This window comes from Cheilinus undulatus, linkage group 3 (genome assembly GCF_018320785.1).
Source record: "Cheilinus undulatus linkage group 3, ASM1832078v1, whole genome shotgun sequence".
In the NCBI taxonomy this organism is placed as follows: domain Eukaryota; kingdom Metazoa; phylum Chordata; class Actinopteri; order Labriformes; family Labridae; genus Cheilinus; species Cheilinus undulatus.
Window position 1 is genome coordinate 20418345 of NC_054867.1, and position 25022 is coordinate 20443366.

Genomic DNA, 25022 nt, shown 5'->3' on the forward strand with positions numbered 1-25022 from the left:
TGTTTTTGTGCCAGCCTTGACAAACTCCTGAGGGAAATAACTGGCTGTTTAGCTGCTAAATGATCCACAATGTTCACCAGTTAAGTCACTAACAGCTGGGCAAGAGTCCTGGAGTGACTCTTTCACTGACAACAGCTCCCTGCTGCTTTACAAACAACTTAATCAGGGCACAGGGAGTGAACCAGAGCATTCATGAGGAAAATCATGATTAAAGGGAGGGTGCAACTTTAGATTTCAAATCATAATGAAAGTAGTAATTACATTAAATCCACTACAATCTTCATCTTTAATGTGAGCTTAGTATGCAGAAAACAGTGGCTGTATCTTGTACTTTTAAACATGTAAAGTAAGCTTTAGTGTTAAATGAACAGGCTTGTAAATCAAAGGATGTTGAGGATTATGGGTCCCATCTTGTTTACTGTCAATGTTTCATGGCCTCTTCATGAAGTCTTTCAATGATTTATTCCAATGAGAGAAAAAAAAGTCAAGTCTGATTTATACTTCTGTGATTGGTCCACCTGGGAGCATTAGGTGACTTCCAGTTTCTGAGCGGCATCTGCTGGTATACTGGGCCTCATTAATCAAAAATGCATATGGGAGACAACTGGGTTAGCATGTATCTATCAGGACAAGAGTGAAGGATACATTCAAATCCCAGGCCATGTCTCACCTTGTGTACACAAGTTTTTAAGTCAGTTTGGACTTGCTGTGCAGCACAGAAAATCCTGCAGTGTCAGATTAGACGTGGCATTTGAAATTAATTCAGTATTACACCCAAACACTGACAATTCCTGTAGGCTATATTGCTTTTAAAATTATGCTGAGCAGCGCAAGCTTTCAGCGGATTTTTTAATTTTTCTTTTTTTTACATATAATTAATGAATGTTTCTTGATTTACTTGCTTGTTTTAATAAAAGAGCTGCTTTAAAAGTTCCAGTGTACCCAGCAAAATCACTTAAGTAAACATAATGGGAGACTGAAGCAGAAACGCTGTGATTAATAGAAAGGAAAAACAGATGAAACTCTTGAGAGGAAAAATTCAACTTTTTGATCCAGAAATGTAATTTTTTTTAAATGCTGTAATTTATTCAAGGATTTACCTCAAAGAGGAGAGTTTAACTCCAAAAAATGTCACTGTGTATGTGTTTAACAGCTGGCCATTAAAAACAATGAACATTAATCTGTATTGGATCATAATCAGCCTTCTTGTCTGGAGATTAAAATGATAAATGATCATGCTGCTTTGCCCAAAGCATAGAAGCAGACAGACGCACAGCTGAATGCTGTAAGGTGGTGACAGGACCCCATCCAGTGCCTCTGAAACGTAAGGTTGTTTTCACACAAGAAGTAGGATCAGGAAATGAGGCAGCAAGCTGTCCAGTGTGTTGTTCTTGATGAGTGAGAATGAATGAGAATGATAAGAATGAGAAGGTGAGTCAAAATGAGAGCTACAGACTATGGCATGTTACCATGGTTACACGGACACTGAGCAAGGTACTGTCATGTATTTGAATACATTAAACCACATATATAAATAATAAGCTGTATGCCACTTGCTGCCTTTTGTCCATGAGTTGTTCTGCTTTGCTTTCACACCTCAAACAAACTGCAGCAGGGTTCGCTTAGAAGTGAACTGTGATTCCTGTTTTTAGTGGGTTAGAGTTCACTTGTTTGGGTCAAATGAGCTTTCACACCACTGCAAACAACCTTGGCTATCAGGGGAAATGGACCAGGGTTCATTTAAACCGGGGAAATGGCTATGGTGTGAATGCATGAAAGTTATATTCTTCTGTTAGGCAAAAAGTGGAAAAAATGGGATTTTTCAGGCATTCATTATGGCAGCATAACATTTTTGTTTGGCATCAGACCCTCACATCATCCTTCCTTACAGATTGGTTTGCATGCAGAATTTGAGGGGTGATGAGATAACATCTTAAACACCTGTCAAACCTAGGTGAATGCTGGGGTGGAAGTGGGTTGAAGAAATAGCACAGCACTGAATCAAGTACATAGACAGATTAGGAGGATTTGTGTCATGTGACTTGATCATGATGCATGTCAGGTGTGAAATCAGTTTTCTCGAGTTGCCAGCCTTAAGTAGCTCACAGGCGTCACTCCATTTAGTTAATTCACCTCTCTGACCATGACACTATGATAAGATACACATTCTTTTTCCTGTATAATGAGCTTTCATGTCATGGGAAGGCGTATGACTATTGTTTTCAGCCACCACATTTGTCAACGCCCACACACTTGTACGCTGTGATTGGTCAGTTTCATAAATCACACATGGACCTCGTCTTAACACAATTTCAGCACCCAAATCTACCCTGGTCTCTACCTCAGACTGATAAATGAGGACCATCACGTGTAATCTAGTATGAGATTAATGACTGCAGACGATGATACGACTGGTCAAATCTAATTGCTGACATCTGAAAATATCAGACACACATTTCTTCAACCATGTCTCTCTCAGTGACCCAGTGAGAGCAGAAATATTCACATCCTCTGCCTCAGCTGATTTAGCGGCCAGACTTTCCTTCTCCTCCAACGTCAGCTCTCTTTTCCTCTATGTAACAACTGAAGTGAAATCAACTGCTGCTCAGTATTCATCAGATCCATATTCAACATTATACACCCAGGCTCAGTTACCACTGATCCTGCACACAAACAAGCAGGAAATGCGGCATAAAACTTGCACTGCTGACTAGAGTTTAGAAGAGTATCGGACAGCAATTTGTGAAACGTTATTGGACTCTAAAAACATAAGAAAAAAACAAACCGGAATTTGAAACTCAGAGATTTTTATTTATAACACGAAGAAAACAATAGTAACTAAGCCTTCTCTTTGCACAGACTTGTTCTCTCATCTCTTGGGGACACAGCAGTGAAAAAAACATCTTATGACTAATGGTTTTCAAAGTATCTACTTTTCTTCTAAAGAAAAGTCCATGCACTTTTTTTGCAGTGAGATTCATTTATGCCATTCCTCAGAGCAGTACAGATGAAACTGGTTGACTGCAACTCCCACAATGCTTTGCGGTAAACAATATGGCAATGCCCTGTGCAAAAAGCTAAAGATCAAGATCAAAAATTGATTAAAAATGGATAAAAGATGCTTATTATCAGATCTAACAATGTGGATTCAATCTGTAAGGACCCCAAAAAGTCACTGAAGTGTCGGGCCTGCTAGAGCGGCTTTCTTTAGAGCTATGGAGACATCAAGGGTAGCAAACGAACAATATGAAAGTCAGCTATCAGAAGAAAAAAAGAGTGTCTATGACTCATAGTTCAAAAGTTATCAACGTTTTTATAAACTTGTCATTTCTTGTTGTTTACGACAGCGCTGAGCTCAGAGAAAAGTCAGCCAAGTTCAGGGCTCACTAGAAAATGTTCTGTGAGAGCTACCAATGCATAGAGGACATAATCAGAAAGGCACAACAGAAAGCTTTCAGATAAAAAATAATTAAGTGTCTAAGACCTACCGTACAAACATTACCCAGTGATTTATAAAGGGATGTGCCTGCAGCACAGATCCGTACGGTGCGAGCTATAAGGGTTAAAGTGCCTGAAGGTGTCAAAATGACCTCAGCAAAATATGTGGAGTTCTGAAAGCCCGTTTCCTGCCATGATATAAAAAGAAGAACCGCGCCTTCTGGAGTAAAATCATTTTCATGCAAGACAATGCACATCTCATGCTGCAAAAAATCTCACTGAGGCCTTGGCTGCTATGGGCTTAGAGGGAGAAAAAATCATGGTGTGGCCACCATCATCCCCTGACCTCAACCCTGCAGAGAACGTGCGGAGCATCCTTAAAAGGAAGCTCTGTGAGGGTGGATGGCAGTTCACCTCAAAACAGCAGCTCTGAGAGGCAATTCTGACATCCTCAAAGGAAATGCTGGCAGAAACTATAGATGGACTTACAAGTTCAATGGATGAGAGAGTTGTTAAGGTGATATCAAAGAAGAGGTCCTATGTTAACATGGAACATGAGCTGTAAAGTTGTTTTTGATTGAAATAGCTTTGATTTGAGAAAGATCACCTCCTCCTCTAATGCAAAAAATTACAATAAATTTCTTTTTTCAGTCCTTTAGAAACTACTGAGTGTTTTGAAACTCTGTTTTGGATAATAACATTGAAAAGCTCACGATACTTTTGTCGGAAGTAATCCAGGTTGCAATATAATTATTGAGAAATGAAAAATCCTATTGAATGCCAATTATATAGACTACTTAGGGGAAAATGAACAAAAACAGTGTATTAAAATAATATGGAACACAGTGTAGATATATGCCTTTAGCCTCTGACTTATATAAATAGGTTTGTTTTTGGTAGCAGTCCATTTCATCTTCTATGAGCTCCTGTGGACTGAATCTGGGATAAGCTGTCAAAATGTGAGCATGCTGCACAATGCAGAGGTCTTAGTAAAGCTAAGCTTGTGAAATGTCTTATCCCAGCAGGAGGTGAGAGTGGGTGAGCAGGTTAGACCTTTCAGAAGCTGCTCAGATGGATGTCGTTTTGCTCATGTTCCAAGAGAATTGATTTTTTGTGCTTTCTATAACAGCATGTGCATCTTAGCAAAGTTTTTCCCCTCTGGTGCAACATAATGCAGCTATGTGACGATGAAATCACCCACAAACTGATTATTTCAGTGGTAAAGGCTATGTAAGGCTTTAACTCAAAAAAGAGATAGGGATGTTTCTATAATGGAGGTTTAGAGCAAGTAGATTATGGAGTAAATGGACAGAAAGCAGGGTGACTTATTGAAAGCCCACATTCGGTACAACGGTTAATTAGCATCTTGGCCTGCTGGAGATAAAGGAACAGCTGATTTAGCGATTGAAAAGCAATTGTAGAAAGATAATTTATGGGTGCAGGAAGAGGTCAAGTGTAACTAATAAAGCAAACACATGGAATTTTCTGACCCACACACAGTCAGCCCTGTTCGAACTAAATTCACACTACAGATAGGTTTGATTGCTTAAGTTGCATGAGCCAAACTGTGCATACCTCCTGGGTCCTGCCCCCATCATCCCTAGCTGTTAAATCAAAAGGCAGCAAAGAAAGCCCTGCTATGACCTGGAGTGTTATTTTTCCACCATAAACTAAACAAATTGAGGTAATGTTTTATTGCTGTATTCCAAGAGCTTTGCTATTTTCCTCTCCATTATCTCTTCCGAGAATTGAGATGCTGCAGGCTCTATTTCCACCCTGTGATTGCACAAGAGCAAGGCATGAAACACGTCTTTGTGTCTCCGGCTAAAAGGAAGCGCACAGAGCTGAATGAGCATTATAAGAAGTCTTGGCTGCTGATGCAGGAGGACCACCACAGAGCAGGGAAGTAGCCTGGTTGTGAATGGGTGAGTGTGTAGATAGAGGTAATGAAAATGTCTGTTTTCCCATATCACTGTTTTTTCCAATCATACCTGTTCGTATAAACTATTTATGTCTATTTTAATTCTGCTAGTTTACCACACCATTCCCCCTGAGTGAACTGAGCCTGCTATGTACTAATCTTGTAAGACAGAAACACTTAATTGAAAAGCTTTAGTTCCGCAGTGAGATTTAATTGGCTGTCAGCTGACTAGAGACCTGTGATAAATACAAGGTGCTTTACAGGAAAAACATGTATTTAAGCTGATATTTGTATCTAAATGTCATACTGTCCCCATGGAGCAATTTAGTGGTGAGTAAATAAGAGCATCAGCCCAGGATAAAAATTGAAGTGCAAAATTCTTAAATAATTGTTTGGTTGTACAAAAATTGGATCATCTCTGAGAGGAATTAATTGTATTTTCCATCCGTGCTTTTCCATGTCTAAGTAAATGCTCCATAGCCTGAGGGCTAACATTCATCTAGAGTACTATCCGTAGATGTTGTAAACTTCTCATCCACATTTAGTTCTCACAAAATGAAAACAGTGTTGGTAAAAACATCACGTCTGTGTGTTTGGAGTATTGTACGGGTTGAGCTCTGCCAGGATCAGCTGATAAGCCCACTGGCTTCCTACCCACAGCTCTTTGTAATGAATGTCATCTCCTCTGGGAGCCAATCCTCCTGTTGCTCTGTCACAGGAGCAAATCAACAATTGGCCCTCAGTATGTGTTGTCCCATTCTTGAAATATTAAAGAGTGGTGGTATTTCACCTGGATTAGATTCATACCATTATAGTCCATATTATCCACTACTAACAAACCCACACCATTAACGAGGCTACTTATCCTGCTTTCATACAACTGCTTATACAGCTGTTAGCTTATATATGTTTGCTTATATAACCTGTGATGTTATCTATTTCACAATATACCTTACCCTATCATCAAAACTCTTTTGGAGCGGCACTCTAGAATTGATGTCACCTCGCTCGGAAAGAGGAGCACCAGGGCACCCCCTGGAGCCAGATTTGGGGGGAGACCTTTAAAGTGATTTAAAACAAAACTGTTGACAGGCCACTGTGGTATGAACCACCAGGAAAAATTTCAGTCATGAAAAGCATCTTCTAGTTTATAAAATTAAGCTTCAAAATCGTGAAAAATGAGGCAATAAAATTTGCTCTAGGATGGTGTGGGGGCGCGTCTGTTGAATTAGTTGAAGCGCCACCCACTCAGGAGACACACAATCCTCTCACATTTTTAAAAATGTCCTCACTATGAGTAGCTGATGTTCAAAGATATGTCAGCTAACAACTTCAAACCCTAATTGAAAGGCATAACTTTTCTTGTCATTTACTAAAGAATTTTTTTTAATCATATGTATTCCTTATCTTTTCTTTGTAAAACCACAATAAAGCACACATTACACGATGCATGTGGAATAATAGACACAGTAAATGAGGCACAGTAAAAAATAAAAAAATTAAAAAAACATAATTAGCAAACTGAAAATGCTTTGTCATGTTGCTAGCTTACAGCTCTGCTAGCTAAAACTCTGCTAACTACAAATATACAGCCAAATATATGAAGCACAAACTTAAACATGACCCTTTGCCTCTATCTCTATCATAAAGCATAAAAGATACCATACTCATGGACAAATAGTGTCCAAGGCAGCAATGCAAAAGATAATCCTGCAGGAGGTGAATCAACTGCTGTCTGCACTGGTCTCTGTTCAACCAGGAGGGGGCAGTGTAAAAGCAAAACTCAGACTGCATACAAAGACTTTAAAGGCAGAGGGCAGCGTAATGATAAAACTTAGCTGACTTTACAAAGGACAGAACAAAAGGCTTCTGATCAGAGCACAGCTGCCTGGCTCTGTACCAGAGCAGAGGCAGAAGTTGAAGATCAAATTTACTGTTTTCTGGCACAAATCTCTGATAGGTTTGGGAAATTTACCTCACAGGGAACAAAAACATAGTTGGCTGTTAACTTCAAAGAAGGCAGTGACATCCGCTAACAACAGACTGTACAGAGAGGAACTGCTCTGTGATTTTATATTATTGTAGCTTCAGGGGGCGGGGTCATCCCCCCATCAAGACTGGTGATGTCATGGGCTCCTATTGCCCCGTTCAAGTGAAACCAAACCAGGAGAGAGGAGAACAATTTTATAACAAACTAAATCCAAGAATCAGTCACACATAGATCTGTGTTTTCATGTTTACAGCAGCTTTATTCCAACATATCTAGAGAGTTACACAATGTTTGGGTTTCACTTTACAGGGACTTTAAGGGTAGTGATGCTAGATTAAGCTTTAGTTAGCTATTGGCTGTCCAATTAGTAATACTCCCATTTTGTCTTTGGTCAAAGGTCTTTGGCCTGTCACTCACTTACACTAAGATACGTTTGGAAGAGTATGCTACAGTTTGCTGTCTATTTGTGTTTGTCCAGTAATTTTGTTTTCAGCAGCGTCACCGGGTTCCACCAAAATCACAATCAGTCTGTTGTAACTTAAATAACATTGTCTCATTTCATTGCACAAGATAGTCAGGGTTTACTTAAAAAGCCAGTCTGAACCAGCTGTCTCTGCACAGATGACCAAAATCAAATATTTAATCTTATCTGCAAAACTTGCAATCAGCAAACATATTAATCTTACCATACCTGATATCATATTTCAGATACTGAATCATTTAAGTCTCCTTATGCCTTGGTTGATTCTGGTGTTTCTATGTACATACATTTGTGTTGTTTAATTGCAAACAGCTAAAAATAAACACACACACACCACTCACCCACACACTGTACACGCAGAGAACCGGAGGTAAATATCAAAGCCATCAGAAAAACCCCATACTGGTCGGGTTCCTTATAGCTGTAGGAAAGCCTTCGTAAATGAATTGCACTGCAGTGGCTCTCCACATTCATTGATTTTTTGTTTCCATTTACAAGGCCATGTGAAGCCAGCGGCTGGTGTGATCGAGGATACAGAGTAGAGATAGGACCTATTAAGGCTATAGAATCTAACCTATGGGTGTAAGAAGCATTTGAGGCATGCTGATGAGCTCAGAGTCTCATGAGAGCTTGGTGACGGACCAGCTAAAAGCCCGGTCCTGCTGAAACGCCGGAACAAGCATGTGTCCCTAGTGAGAGAAGGTCAATGGCTAGGCATGAAGGTTAGAGTAATTACAATTTGTCAAAGCTTATCTCCATTTTACACCCTACAGCAAGTGACATCTGAGACCGTCTCGCATTAACAGTAGTGCCCACTGAGAGGAAGCTCATCTGAATCTCATAAACAAATGCCAGCAGAGACCGCTGTGGCATTATTATCAGATGTCTCATGTGTCTGTGACACTCACGTCGAATGATGAGAAAACTGGCAGGCTTGAATGATGTGACAGAGGTGACATAAATACAGAACAGTGGCTGGTCCAAAATACAGCAGCTCCATATGATATTTATAAAAGAGGGCTGCAGGTCAAAATGATGGATGGGGTAAACCAGCACCTATAAATTAAGAATGAGTACCTTCTGTGCTAGAATCTCAGACGCATCGCCTTTGTGTAAATGTCACTGTAAAGTAGCACTGGAGAAAAATAGGAGGAAAAAAGGTCAAATTCTTATCAAAATAAAAACCAAGAACAAGCAAGAATTGCAAGGCAATTTCGTCATTTGCAGTCATTTGCATCCTTTTTCAAAGGTAAAAAGACACAAAAGGTACAAAATAAAGTTTAAACTAAACTAAAACACTGCACCTGCCCAGGAACTGTAAGGGCTCTCTAGGCCTCAGTATGAAAAAGAGGACATATCTTTCCCTTTGGTCTCAGAGGTCCCCAAAACATGCCTGTGAAGTTTGTTGCCTAAAAAAACACTCCAGTATTGGATTTTGCATGTCTAAAAAACTCTCTATTTCAGCCCTGCTCAGAACGAGCTGTTTCTGTGTCTGTGGCTTTAAATGTTAATGAGCTATCTGATTCCGCCCCTCTCAGGAAATGGATGTGGCTCTCCTGATCCTCCTCTTAGCTGCCAGCTGACAGGAAGATCATTAGGGAGGGGCAGAAGTTTCTTCCAAGTGGGGAGGGCCAACCGAACCTGGGGGCAGTGCTAACTCCCTACATGACATCATGAGGGTAAAATCTGAGAACGGCTTGTTTCAGCACACATTTTCTGAAAGGTGGAGAAGGGGGGAGGGAATGGATTTTTCTGGTACTTTAAGAGATTATAGGTCAGTATTTTTGTTAGAAAAGCCTAAAAAAGTGATTTTTGCATATGTTCCCTTTAAATTCTAGTATTTGAAATCATCTCAACTTTTCATTATTTAACAATCAACATAAATGAAATGTATCTGACAAAATAAACCAAATACAAAATTATTTCTTTGCTTGTGTAAGTATGTACAGGGTTAAATGAAAAAGGACAATATTTTATCCTGTAAGAACGTTCTGTGTTGTTGCTGTTGCTGGGTAGGATAAAGTTTTAATTCCAGCCCTGCGATTGTTGCACACTATAAATTTTCAGAGGGCCTTGGTAACGTCATTCGGAGAGAGAATGTTTTTGAATGACAGTAAAGTTGACCAATAAGCGAATTAAAGGCTAACTGGCTAGCTAGCTTTCTATTTGATGGAAGCTACAAGTGATATTACCATAACAGGAGACAAAACAGGGAATTTTTATCAACGTTGTTTTCTGAACACATTTTTGCATTCATTTGCAAATGAAGCTGCAAGTGTGATTAATTTTGGAGCAGAAAACGAAAGTTTTTAGAAGCATTGTTGTTCCTGGAATAAGCTGACATTGCCTATAATTGCCTATAATAAGAATTCACCATTTAAATGATGTTTGAAATCAACCATGTCAATATAATTTGATTTTTTGAAAAACATTTTTTTTTTACAAAAACCTTCTTTCATCTAAAAATCAAAACAGATTTCTATAGTACTAATCAAAAAATGTAATGTAAAATAAATGGCTGCATAAATATTTATCCCCTTTAAAGTGACTGATCTAATTCAACAGAGGTCCAGCCAAATGGGGCTAGTAGTCTTACAATTAGTGAAATGAGGATCACCTGAGTGCAGTGATTGTAGTATAAAGACACCTTTGTCTGGAAGGCCCAGACACTAGTAATCATTATTCCTGGTTACCATTACACCATGAAGACAAAAGAACACTCAAAGCATCTTAGAAAAAAGGTTATTAAAAAAGTATAAATCAGGGGATGGAAAAAAAACTTCAGACAAAGTTAGTGTTCATTATGCACTGAATAATGGCTGTTTTTATAAATAACAATACTGTTATATTGCAATATTGCAGTAGTTTTTTGGCGTTGGGTTTTAAAAAGTCACAGTAATTGTAATGGTGCTGATGTATGCGTTGGTTTTTTTGGCTGCATGTGTGCATCAATCTGTGTAGTCTTTTATCTGACATTCTCGGTCTTGTGTGGTAGGGAAAGATGTCATTTGTTTGCACCTCAGTCTGTTTGTTCAGATGAGGTTCACATCTACTTTCTATGATGATGAGTTTGTAGGAAAGAAAGATTTACACTGCTTATGAAATGGTCAGCTTCTCTCTCTGTCACTGTATTTCTCTTCACTGGTTTTCCCATTGCATTTCTTAGGCTGGCGCATGTAAAAGGTGTACCTTTCATAGTTGAGCACTTTTTTGTTTAAAAGGTTCAACTTTACTATTGAAGTAATATAGGAGAGAAAAGCATGCTGGACCGCTTTTCATGGATGAAATGGGGTGGGGGGGCACATAGAAACAAAAAAAGGTGACAAAAACACCATTTAAATTGTTTCCAAGTGACTGTGAGGAAATGTTATTTGATTTTTATTCATGTTCGGGACGCTATTTTAATTACTATTGTAGCTAGTGACTTAAGCCTTAATACTATAGGTTATTTGTGTTATTTATGGCTGAATGTAAGAGATTTTTTTATTAAATTGTAAAAAAAAGTTAGGTATCATAAAAAAGAAAACAAAAATAAGGAAATTCCCCCTCAAGCCAATCATCAAGTTTCAAACTATATCAGTGTAGTCCTATTCCCTTCCTTATCACTGCACTGATTTATTGTCTACTTGTGTCTGCATGCAGAAAACTGATCCTGATCCAAATTTAAAACATTTGAAAAAGTGATTTATGATTCTTAAAGGAACAGACATCAAAGTCACGTAGATTAAAGGTTTCCTGTCAATTTTTATGTATATTTATGAATATAAATGTGTTTTTCCTTTGATTACATCAAATCAAAATCACTAAAAAAGAAAGACAGGCAAGCAGAAAACAGAATTATCATATAAGTACTGGAGCCTCCGCATACTACAAGCATGGGCCTATAAGAATGATGGAAAACAAGGTTCATCCTGAATTTGCTGGCTTTGTCGATCTTGAACCAATTTGTTGATATGGATGCAAATATGTGGCTGGAACTGTGTAGCGACACAAAGTGTAAATCTCTGGCAGAAGAGGATGTAGATACCGTCTGCTGTTTTGTCGCTTTGAAGCTTGTTGTTATCATAAGTAAACAACTGCACAAACAATTCCAGATGCTGCACAATCCCGTGGCATCTTGTTTCAGAAGGAGTCAGGAACAGCTGCTATGCTAAATGTACCAGCACGCCTACATAAACCCCTGTGACATGACTCACCAACACAGTGGAGAAGAACTAATCTACTCACAACAAAGACATGCTATCCCCTAAATACAAGATGTTTTTAATAAGAATTACTCATGCTATACCACTCTTAGCTATTTATATAATGAAGGCAAATGAACATTCAGTGTTTAGTTGTGAATCCAGAGGCATCTCCGTCATTATTTACATAGTATCAGGCTCTTATGGGCTACTCTATGATTACACAGTACTTCAGACTAAGTGATGCTGCCCAGTGTTACAGTGCCTATTAAACCTCTTTGGATGTTTTACCTTTTACTGATTTTATAAATCAATAATTTTTGATAGAACTTGGCTTTTTTGACAAAAAAAAAGTTATGTCAATTAAATGAAAACATGTAAAATAAGTGGCTGAATAATATTCACCCCCCTCAAATTAGAATTTGGAAGGTGCACCTTTGGCTGCAATCACAGCACTGAGTCTGTGTGGATAGGTCTCAATCAGACTTGCAATTTTACTCCACTCTTATATTTTGCCGCATTTTTTTTACCCTCTACCTTTATAAGCCTTTCAGGGTCAGCTGCCAAGAAGCATCCCCACAGCATGATGCTGCCACCACTGTGCTTTACAGTGGGGATGGTGTCTTTGTGGTGTTGTGCAGTGATTGCTGTCTGCCAAACATAGCGTCTTGTCTGATGGCCAAAAAATATTCATGCCACAGATCACACAGGTTTGCACCACCAACAAACAAAATATAAAACTTTTTTCTTCTAATTTGAAGACACACATTTTAGAAGATGCAAGCTTTTTTTGTCCTTAAAATTTTTCATACAGTGCCAAGAGTTAGCAGCCAGGAAGAGCTAACTGAATATGGCTGAGCTCCCATACTTCTGAGGTCTTTACAAGGCTTCTCATCTGATTTATCCCTGAAGCAAACTTTGATTTGGTTTATAAACTTCATTTTATAAATCACTGAAAGTTTTAAAGCCAAAATGTGTAACAATCTGATTCACTATGAACCACCCAGACCACTCACCTGCTTTCTGTGCCCAGACCCAACATGGTGAAGGAGTTTTTATGTTCTATGCTGTTCAATTAAAGCTAAAGGCTCTGGGGGGTTTTAGACGCCTTTGGTAAAGCACTTAGAAATAGCTTGTCTCTCAAATGTCCTAAATGAATAAGCTTGCCTCATCTTGCCATCGATTAGTGGATTTCCCATTACATCTCAGAGGCAAATGTTTTTCTAAAGGATATTTGCCGTAGGCTAATGTTTTCTCTAAGCCCTTAGAGATAAAGTTAAATTCAGCAAATGAATAATAAAGTGTGAATATGAAGACTGGATTGACTTCTTAAAAGTACTCGGCAGGGTTGTTGGCTGAGTCAACATGGCTTAACATGTGTATGTCTGGCATTAAGGTGAGGGAGTGGGCTGACATTTCCTCCGGGGTAAACAAGGTCTGATTGAAAATTCTTGCATATATCTTTTTGAAACATGGGACTGATAGAAGCAATCAGACGGTGTGCAGGGTGTAAACGTGAGTTTGTTACTAAAGTGACTGAGGAAGAGATGTCGCTGGAGTGGTGCACGTTGTCAGGTAGTCTGCACTGCTCACTTGACTGGCCAAACAGTGATGGAAATCATTATGGATGAGTGGAGCAGTCCGCCTTTCTGCTTCTGTCCTATCTCTACCCAGTTGTCAGGTCTAAATGAAAATATCTGCTGGAGCTGTGGGAGTCTGCTACTCACACACAGCCTTACCGATGGAGGGAAAGGGCTGGCATTTGATTCTCTTCCGGATATCACACTAGTGTCGCTGTAGTTGTCAAAGTCACATGGCAGACATGAGCCACAGGAGTTACAAGACTGAAGAGTGAAATGGTGTAAAATCAACAGGATCTCAAGATTGGAGGTATGGTAAATGGTAGACCAGAATAAGAACACCCTGACTTTGTTGGAAAAAGGCAAACGAATTACTAGAAGGACCATCCTCTATCAGATGGAGAAATGTACTGATTCTTAACACTGAGGTGAAGAAAAGCCACCACAGTGGGCATTGATTATCACGCTTCACAAATTGCCTTCAGTTCCAGGTACATAACCAGTAAGATGATTAAACTAAATGGATTTGATTCTAGCAAACATGTTCTTGGTGATTGAAAATATGATTAAATGCCACAGTACGAGTGATGTGTCCAACATTTTCTGCAGTATAAGGGCCTGTGTCCACAGCAGGCTTTTATGATGCAATCAAAGTGTTTCGCACCAGCATTCCTTGATATAGTTTTAAACTAGCTGTGTGCTTTATATTTCTGTATTTCAAGGAAATATCACACAGACACCTTAAAGACAACGCAAACGAATCCTGTCCTGACATAGGCTAGAGGGGTCAGGCTGCAGACCGTACATCTCTGATGGTCACTCTCACAGAATGTTCATTGGAGACACCGTACATCTCAGAAGGAAATGCCATAAGCTGCCAATACGTCTGTTTAAGTTTGTCCAATTTAAGTTTTGCAGTGACATTCATGAAAGAACCCCTTTACAAACATTACAGGCTAAGCAGCATTTCATAAATAAAACAGTCAGAGGTCTTATCCAGGATTTTATTATGTAAAGACTCTTTTTAAAGGAAGCTACACATATGGTTACACATATGGTCAGCTGTGTTAGCATTAGCAAAAGCTAAAATGGTTACGCTAGCTACATAATAAACATAATTACATAAGCCAATTTAGCTCAGCGAGCATTTGCAACATGAGTTTTGGCAAGCACAGCTAACTCTAACATAGCAACATAGATATATGTAGCTTACAGAGCTACTTTGTGAGCTTAGCTTCAGCTACATAGCAGCTACATAGCTCCATAACTCCATACGTAGCTAAGTTAGTTTTAGCAATGTGAGCGCAGTTACTATCCTATCCAGCATAGCTTATATAGCTCCTTTAGCTGTGTAAGCTACATGGATAAAAGAGCTATGTAGCTAATGTAACTAAAGCTTTCTTAGCTACTTAAATAACACAGGTACTTAGCTTACATAGCTGCTTTGTGAGCTGCGTAGCTTATAGTTCTGTTTTTCTACGTTGCTTAGCTAACGGAGCTACATGAACCACTCTAGCTGCATTAGAATGTTTTCATGGAGGACAACCTTTTTTCTGTAAACAGACTGTTTACTCAGCTTTGTTTAATGTTTTATAATCAAGTTTTTAATGAGAAATTGCCCTTTACACAGAAGATTATTCAGATTTTACTTCAAAAGTTTTGTTATGTATCGTATCATATCTTATTGGATTACAGTGTATTGTACTGTAAAAGATGGTATCATAGTGTTAAGATTTATGTCAGCCTCCCATTTTAACATAAATTCTACTGGACTGTCTTGTTTTGCTTTAAATCATATTGTACCATATCATAACTCTTGCTAGCATATCCCATCATATCACATCATATCATATCATATTGTATCGTACCACATCGCATGGCATCATATCATATCATTTATCATATTATATCAATCATATCAAATAGCATATTATATATCATATATTATATATCATATATCTTATCTTATCGTATTATATCATATATCGTATCATATATCGTACCGCATCGTATCGTATTGTATCGTATCATACCATATATCATATTGAATCATATATTGTATTGTATCGTATCATGTCATATCACACTGTATTGTATCATATATCGTATAATATCGCACTGATTTTTTGTATCATATTATATCATATATCATGTATCATGTAGTACTGTCATGTCTTGTGTCTAATTTTATGATGTTCTGGTTTTGTTTTATAGTAAACTTTGTATCTTATCTTGTGTTGTATGGTATCATGTTGTCTTATGTTGTCTCATGCATGTCTGCACAAGACACAAAGTGTTACCTTAGGTTCCCCATGTACAGCTAATTAGAGGTGTAACCTGGCTGTAGTCGACTTTGTGTTACATCACTGACCTGTCCAAGCAGCTCAGGCAGGCCCAGCACTTGTCCTGTGAACACTCCCAGACAGATCAAGATGGAGTTGAACTGTCCAATGGACCCTCTGATGTGTCTTGGTGTGATTTCTCCAAGGTACATGGGGAGAGCGCTGAGAGCCACACCTGCAACAAAACAAACAATATATTGAAATTCTGCAGAGGATCTCACTATGGGAAGATTTCAAAATGCATCTTTGGATGGATGTTCACAGTCAAAAATCAGATGTACTTTTCTGTCACCATGATGTGGAAAACATATGAATTTACTGGTAGACAAAGAACAACTTCATGCTTATTCTATCTTAGCCATTCGTACACTACAGTTACCAACAAAGACAACCTGCACATTCAAATGGTCAACTGTGTGAGAACTTTCCTCCTTTAGCTTTTTACTCAAATCAGTTACCACAGTTGGACATCAAAGATGTGAGCATGACCCCTCCGATTTTTTTTTTTTTTTTTTTTTTTTTTTTGCATGTGTTGCAGGTTATGGAGTTGATTATTGTTCCTGAGCCCTTATCTTCATACCACACTTTATTAAACAAGGCTAATAGGACATTACCCTCTTAATCCTTTTGCAGATAACTCACACAAGGACACTTATTTGAAAAGATAAACATATGGAGTCATAGCAGTTTATATAACAACATTCAAGACTAGCATTTGATGTCTTCATAAGAAGACATTACATAAAGTAAAAGGTAATGGAGGCCTAGATTTGTGCCTCAAAGTGGGTGGTAGAAGTTTGGTGTTGAATTTCAAATTAAATGTTTTTTACTTGCATAAGATCTGGGACCAAACCTTTAAAAATGTTATTTTATAGATTTTCCTAGATTGACACTGATCAGTTTAGTCTTTTTCTTTTTCTTACCAATGCCTTGTTGATTAAAAACTTACCAGAGTCAACCCCAATTATTAGTCGGCCAATGATGAGCATCTCAAAAGATTTCGCCCTCTCACCCAGGGACAGCATCAAGACAGCGATTATGGCGAAAATGTTATTCAGCAGCAAGGTTCCCTTTCTAAAATCAAGAGTAGTGGAAAAACAGAGAAAAAGTTTGTACAGATGAACTCAAACCAAAGACAGCTTATCCAACCAAAACATGCTAAACCTCTGCTATTATATTCAAACACATTTCAACAAGGTGTTTTGAACACAACCTTGCAGAGGTAAGAAGGATCAAAAAAGCTTTCATAGAAAATCTTTCAGAGTAGCTTTCATAGCTTCAGGAGGACAAAGAAATGAGTGGATGGGAACTTTTTTTTAGAGCCAGCAGAGTAGACAAATCAATGTATGCTCTCAAAGCACGCTGCCTACGACCCTCAAGCCTTACATGGTTTTATGTCCGAGGACATACAAATCTTTCAAGGCCAAATTAATCACATTTATACATTCAGAAAGATGTTGTTTGTAGCTTGTAAAATGGGATATATATGCAAATCTTCTAAGAGTAATGATGACTCAACCCAATAACAAGGATTATAAACGTGAATGTGGGTGAAAAACATGATGATGTGCTGAGAAAAAAATAATGCGCCCTTGTCACATGTTACATTTCAAGGTCAGAATATAGTCATTGTTCAGTGAGCGCAGATGGCTGTATGTAAAAAAAGTGTGTATATATATATAAATATATATATATATATATTATATATGTATATATGGCAGCACTTACTTCTACATTTAATAGTTTAATAAAAATGTTCCCTCATAATGTGCTTTAAGTGTGATACAACTGTACTAGACATGAAAAAATAACAGAGCCACTGATCAGGCTCTTCAAAGCTCTTAAAAATCATACTTATGTGGCTATATTTTAATATTATCATTCACAAACGTTTCTGTGGTGAAATATTCAAACGCCGGGGTTTTAGGAAAAATTCACATCACCTTACTGGAAAAACTTTTTAATGACCTGCTTGGTGATTCTTTGATGTACTTTCCTTTAAGATTGCTCGCTGTGCTCTTGCTGCTAATAATTATTCAACTCCTCTCCCTGACATCTGAATTTCAACCTCCCTGAGACAATGTGCTACACTACCAGATGGCCTATGGATATTGAGAAGTGAATATGGATGGAGAATGAATAATATTTCCCCATGAAGACTGCCCTCAAAGAAACCCAAGGTGAATTCTGGGTGCATCTTAGTGTTTTTAAATGACTTTGAATAAAGGCTTCATGAGCCTGTCCCTGCTCTGCGAGTGCCACCCTCTTCATTAGCGTATAATAGATTCTGAGGCACCACGGTCTGTCCCTGAGGTTAGATGGACATACAGCTCCACAAGCCTGAATAAAGGTTGTGAAACTCACTTTGACCAAAAGCAAGGGGAAAAACCATTAAACTGTGGGGAGATTCAATCTCAAAGTGAAGAATAAGATTTCAAATCACTGCTGCTCGGTGTGAGGAACATTTATTTCTCTCCAAATGAGAAAAACAATATGTTCTCTAAAACCAAATAGGCCAACTAGGAACTCTATGAAAAAACTCTTCAAACATTTCCACTGAAAACCAAAAGACTGTATGTCTTTGTTACATTATGTCAACTAATATTGAGGTGTCAAGTTTCATGACTACAGGTACAAAAGATTAAACCAGATTAAATGACATTTTATTTTTAATCTCATCTATTATTTCCCATTTAAAGCCATTTTTCATTCACAATAACAATGTAAAGAAATCCTTATCAGTGTCTTGAATCAATAAATGCAAAGACATGTTCCTTACAATCTTGACTTTCAATAACTAGAGCTACCTTTTCCAACAAAGCTTGAAACAATATACAAACTGGCTTTAAAATGTAAGACTTCGTTAACCCAAATGCTTGAATCCTCATTGAAAAATCTTGAATCCAAATCCTCTGTAGGCCACTGTCTTGATTGATGTTTTTTTTTTTTTTAAACTGTGCAATGCTGCCTTTCTTTTCAGGTCTCCCTTGAAAAAGAGATCTCTTAGTGGAGCAGCTTAAATCTAAATTCTATAACAATTGTTCATTTTGTGATACAAGCATGAAATTTGGTACAGTTATAGCCAAAGGCATTCCCAAAAGATATGGATATAGAGGCATCAAGAATTTTCAACATGGCGCCCATGGCAGCCATTTTTCAAAATGGCCGCCAATGATAACCATTTTCTTATCAATTTTCTTATCAGGAATGGATACTTACTGATATTAAGGACCTAATTAGTTTAATTTGTCTACCATACCATGGGAGAGGGTGGAGGCTAGGTAAGAAATTGGCGGGGCTTAGATTGAAAATGGGTGTGGCTTAAACAGGGGTTGTTTTATTTTTGTAATTTCATATGACACATAGAAATCAAAAAGATGGAATGTAAATTTAGTTCGAAGTTGTTGTTTTTTAAGCCTGAAATTGATGAAGGTTGAACAAAAGTTGCTACCTGCTATATTTGGTTCATTAGAAAATTAGAGACACCTCAGAATTAAGCTTCAGATCAATTCTTTTGATCTCAAGAGTAAGAGACTGCATGGACTGTATGGAAAGTCTTTACTGAGCTTACACACACCCTGTTGAAGCTATCTTTTGCCCCAGATGGCATACCACAGGAGGTAATGGACACAATCGAGAGGTTTATTACCTTGCTCTATGACCGAACCAGCACATGCACAGACATAAACAATGCATGGAAGAAGATGTTAGCAAAGAGGCACAATGTGCAGTCAATCCCTCCAAAAAAGGCTGCCTTAGAGGAGCATGTTAAGAGAGCAGTATACCAAGGAGGTCATGTGTGGGGTCATATGCTGGTGTCCACACCAAAGCTACCTTCACCGTGTAAATGGGGCTGGTCAAAAACATCTGAAGGGTACTATGAACCCTTCTGGACATGCCTACCAGATGCTGGCCAGTCCAGCTATGAACTTGTCTCCTGCAAATGTAAGAAGAGTTGTGCAAAAAAAGCTGAATTAAACTGTACATCCCTTTGTTTCTGTGAAGGAGAATGTTGAATAGACTGCTGCGACAGACAGAAGCGCTTTCCCTCTCTTTTCATTTTTTTAAACCCATTTTATACATCACTTAAAAAAAACACCTCCCCTCACTCTCCTTTTCCCTCCCTCTCCCAGAAAAATACAAAAAAAAAAACGTTTTCATTGATTCACTGAAGGTTATTTTAAGTTCAAGTTTTTAAAATTTAGTGTAAATTGTAAATAGTTCTTTTACTCTTGTGATCAAAAATGTTGATCTGAAACTTAATTCAAGTTCAAGTTGATATACAACTTAGCGTAAACTGTAGTTATTTTATGATGCGATCTGTACACCATCCGAGTAACTACATGAAGACATGTAAAGCCCCATTACCCTTGGCTCGGCTCTCCCACGCTGGCACATCCTGTCAATTCAGGTGCAGCTATCTAACTACATCTAAATATGCACAATATCAATTAGATGTGGGACTAACATTAGATAGAATTTAGGAAACTAAACTATGCTACCACTAAACTCTCACTAAAGGGAGTAGACTGATACTGACTACACAAATAATGACGTTAATGGCTAATGTATTTAGCTGACACTGAACCCCATGCTGAGTTTCATAGCAGTGGTGTCACCAGTGTGTCCTGGCTGTGCTTTCACATCCTCTCTATTACACTGTCTGTAACACATGACTACTGTCACAATAAATATTCTTCATTTTTTTATTCTTCATCATCCTTTATTATCATCCCTGATAAGAAAATTGATGAGAAAACGGTTTCAATGGTGGCCATTTTGAAAAATTTCATGCTTGTATCACAAAGTGAACAATTGTTGTGGTTATCTCCTCCACTATCTAATCTCAGTGGGACTTATCTGAAAAGTGAGCAGGTCCTTCAGCAGCAGACTGTTACACCTGTCCTGCAAAAAGAGGCACTACCACAGGTCACTCAAACTGTAGTCAACAATCAAATGAACAAAACGTCTTAAAGTTTCTTTAAGTCAAATTGAGTTATCAATCAAATTTCTTAAAGGGGACATATTACAGAAAATGAAGTTTACGTAAGTTCATGCAGGACACGGAAGTCATACGCCCAGCTGTCATCAGCTGACAGGCTGATGTTCGAATCACTATTCCCAACCCCACTCAACCAATCACAGCACGTTTAGTAATAAGGTGCCATATTTAAATCACATCTCCACTCTCACTTAACCCTGCTACACCTATGCTACCCTGTCGCTGCTGTCAGAAATATTGCCTCCTCCACCCCAGCCTCCTCCTTTTAAATCTCCATGTCTTATCCTATGAAGTCTATATGTATGTATTTACCCATGTGGGGATTTTGCATGCTCTCCCTGGAAAGCCTAAGCAGGTTGCTTGGCTAACCTGGGAGTACTCTGAAAAGCAGAGCTATAATGCCAACTCTTAACTGCATTCCATTTGGCAATAAATGGTTCAAATCTATGACGAGAGTGTTCCTGACTGATAATCACTTTTTCAGGTTTTTCTAACAAAAATATGTGCCCCTGGCCTGTCCACAATCCCCTCAAATACACCCCCAACCACTACCACCACCACCTTTCAGAAAATGTGTGCTTAAACAAGCCATTCTCAGATTTTCCCCTCATGTGGGGAGTTAGCCCCGCCCCCAGGTTTGGTCGGCCCTCCCTGGTTTGAAGAAAGTTCTACCCTCCTCTCCTGATCTTCCTCTCAGCTGCCAGCTGCAGTGCTGGATTACTTAGTAGTAGGGGTGTGACGAGATCAAAACGCCACGAGATTTCTCGTTGAGGAAAAATCTGTCTCGCGAGATCAATATTGCGCAGACACTTTGAGCAGCAGCTCTCCTGACAACAAACAATACCTAAATGTAAGTCATAAAAGATCACAAAGATGCCCTGGACACTTCAAAACTGTTTGTGGGAGAGCTAGAGAAGAAACAGAGCTGATCTGTGACCTATTCAGATCACGCTCCATCCCCCAACCCCTCCTCCGCTTGCGCTTCTTGGGGCCACACATGATCTGCCAACGCGTAATAAGTTCATCATAACGGTCCAAAATGATGAAATGTTGCTGCTGGGAACCTGTGCAGTCTCCGTAAGGACAATATAGTGTTAAATTACTTCATGTATGCGCACAGACTATATCTTAGTGCCGGTATCTGTGAGTTTGTAACTTTGTTTCCCCGCTTCTTCGTCATGTCTCCTTCTCGTTTCACCATCTGTCAGCCACACATCCATCAGCTGTTGGCTGTGCGTATCATCGGTCAGAAGCTTAACATAAGCAGCAAGACAGGCAGTTGTATACTTCAGCGGTAAACTTAGCTAAACGGACTCTGTTTCAGCACCATAGAGTCCATTGTTAGCTCCAAAAACCACAGTTTTAGCCCCATTCAAACACGCCCTGCTTGTTGTCTGACGGGCAGAGCAGAGACACTCACTCACCAACGCACACACATTAACACACACGCTCATCTATGCGTCATGTCCAACACTGTCAAAGCTCACATGAATAAAAAGCGCACAAAACAATCAAATAATCTATTTCTCTACATTACAGCAAATGTGTTATTGACAGGAATATTTCTTTTGAGTGTTTTAAATATGGATGTCTTTAAAGAGGATGAGAAATAGTTTGATTTTAGTGCTGCAGCTCTTTATATCTCAGTCTGTTGTAAACTGTTTAAAATACTTTAAAAATAATCTAAATGCTTTTATTATAATCATTGTAATTGTGGCAATGAGTGTATAGTGTAGTAAAATAAAAATTTGGTAGACTATTAAAATGAAAGGTTTGATTTGAAGAGCACTAAAATGTACAGTTTGAGTCAGATTTAGAGAAGACAAATTGTGTGTACGTATTGATAGCCTATTCAGTACAAGAGGAGTTAGTTTAAACATTTCTGAATAGACCTGAATGCTATGCAGTTATGACTTTCAGTTGTATAAAGGACATATTATCCACCTATCTATTTTTTTCTGAAATTAAAAAAATGTGTAAAATCTCACCTTGTCTCATGTCTTGTGGGCCCAAATCTTGTCTGGTCTCGTGAGATAAGAGTCTCGTCACACCCCTACTTAGTAGGTTACCCTGCTGACTTTGGTCTGGTAGATTGATGGTTCGAATCCCAGTCAGGTCCTAAACTTTGGATAAAAGTGTCTGTAACGTTGTAACATCAGGACTGCCACATCATTTCCTGAGAGGGGTGTGGTCAGGGGCGGAGTCAGATAGACAGAGAAGGCTGGAACAGAGGGGTTTTTGGACATGCAAAACTCCTACACTAAAGAGTTTTTCAGCAACAAACTTCACAGGCATGTTTTGGGGACTTCTGAGACCAATATAAACTTGTCTTAAAAGGGTAAAATATGTCCCCTTTAAATCTAATGCAAGTTGACTTCAGCTTATCAGTAATTCCCGCACAATTACTTTTTTACTCTGTGACTGTATAATCTTACTCGTAACACGTTTTAGAACATTTTTTGAAGCTACACTGTCCTCCTCCATCATGTTCAGTCTTGCATCCATTGTGCAGCATGGTGTCTCTCCATAGGTGGGATGACTGAGTCTGTAGCATCACTCATGGTGCAAAAGTGTACAATGCCCTGAAGTATTCTGGGAAAAATCTGCATATTTAAGGATGACTGTAGAATAATTTAAGTACAGTTACCAAAAACCTTTAACTGTTCAGTCTAACAGTGAAAGAGGCATTTAGTCAAGAAAGTTTACTTCCAGAGAGTTCAGTGCATTTTCCTTTAAATTTTACTTGGTCCCCATACATGGGTCTTCACTGAGCCACAACTTCACTCAATGTGCCCATAGGCATTCTGGGAAAAGGCAGATTAATCAATCATCAGGTCATCACCGATGCACTTTACCTGAGCTAATAGCTTTATGCTAAGTTGAAATAGCACACAAAAGTACACTACTGCCGCTAAAGCAAAAGACTGGATGAGATTCATGCAAATATTACACTATTTCAACAAACAGTAAAATACACTTTTAGAGTGTACAACCCACAGTCCCAAAGATGCTGCAGACACCTATCCATAGTGTGCAATTTTTCTTTGCTCTTTCACTGCATGTTAAATTCCATCCATCCATTTTCTATACTGCTTATCACGTTGGGGGTTGCAGGGGGCTGGAGCCTATCTTAGCTGTCACTGGGCAAGAGGCGGGGTACACCCTGGACTGGTCGCCAGTCAATCGCAGGGCTGACATATAGAGACAGACAACCAGGCACGCTCACATTCACACCTACGGCCAATTTAGAGTCACTAGTTAACCTAATGAGCATGTTTTTGGTGATTGGAAGAACCAGGAGTGCCCAGAGAGAACCAACGCCGCATGGGGAGAACATGCAAACTGATGGGGAAGTGAACCAGGAACCTTCTTGCTGTGAGGCAACAGCGCTGACCTCTGCACCCCTGTGCAGCTCACATTTTCTTTTCTTCAGATGTGTAATGTTACCTGGAAATTTAGCCCCTTCAGTACGATGCACACTGTGTGTGTTTTTATTTATAATCTGGTCTTGGTTCTTCCACAAGCGAAGGTGTTCACACTTTCTGTTACATACTGATAACTATTTCCCCTCTCCTGTTGAGCTGTCCCCATTAGGGATCAATAAAGGTCTAGGTATCTTATTGTATCCTAAATAAAGGATGAAAAATAAATGTAAAAAGATCTAAAGAGCAACTGTTTATATTCAGTGAGTTCCCAATAAGGGTCAGGTAAGTTGTAATAAGAAGGGCCTAAATTTTATTGCATTAACATGTTCACTTTGACAGCTCTGACATTATACACAAGATTTATCATTACAGTTTGTAAGGAGATAAAGGGATCACTCTTTATGAGTGCACTAAAGAATACATGTCAGGATAAACTCTTTAGGAAATATCCTTTTTGTTGACTAGACAGTCTGGAATTGAGTCTTTTTTTTTTAGAAAATGGATTGGTGCTAGAAGAATAATCATACATGGCTATGGTGTTTTAACTGTTCATTTTTTTATTTCTGAACAAGCAACAATCAACTGTGTGGAGCTGGAAAAACATCTAGAAATCTTTTCAATAACAATCTCTAACTGTAAAAGTGTCCCTTGCTATTGAT

General features: G+C 38.6%; 1 protein-coding gene across 4 annotated transcripts in view; it reads right to left on the reverse strand.

The window, feature by feature from the left end:
• Positions 1-25022, reverse strand: part of slc2a9l2 (solute carrier family 2 member 9, like 2) — a 187491-nt gene that overhangs the window by 124347 nt on the left and 38122 nt on the right. For all 4 annotated transcript variants that reach the window (XM_041783185.1, XM_041783182.1, XM_041783183.1 and 1 more), the window contains 2 exons: positions 16886-17010; positions 15966-16111 (listed from right to left, as the gene is read on the reverse strand). In XM_041783185.1, coding sequence (XP_041639119.1) covers positions 15966-16111; positions 16886-17010 — 271 coding nt within the window. The remainder of the gene's footprint in view (positions 1-15965; positions 16112-16885; positions 17011-25022) is intronic.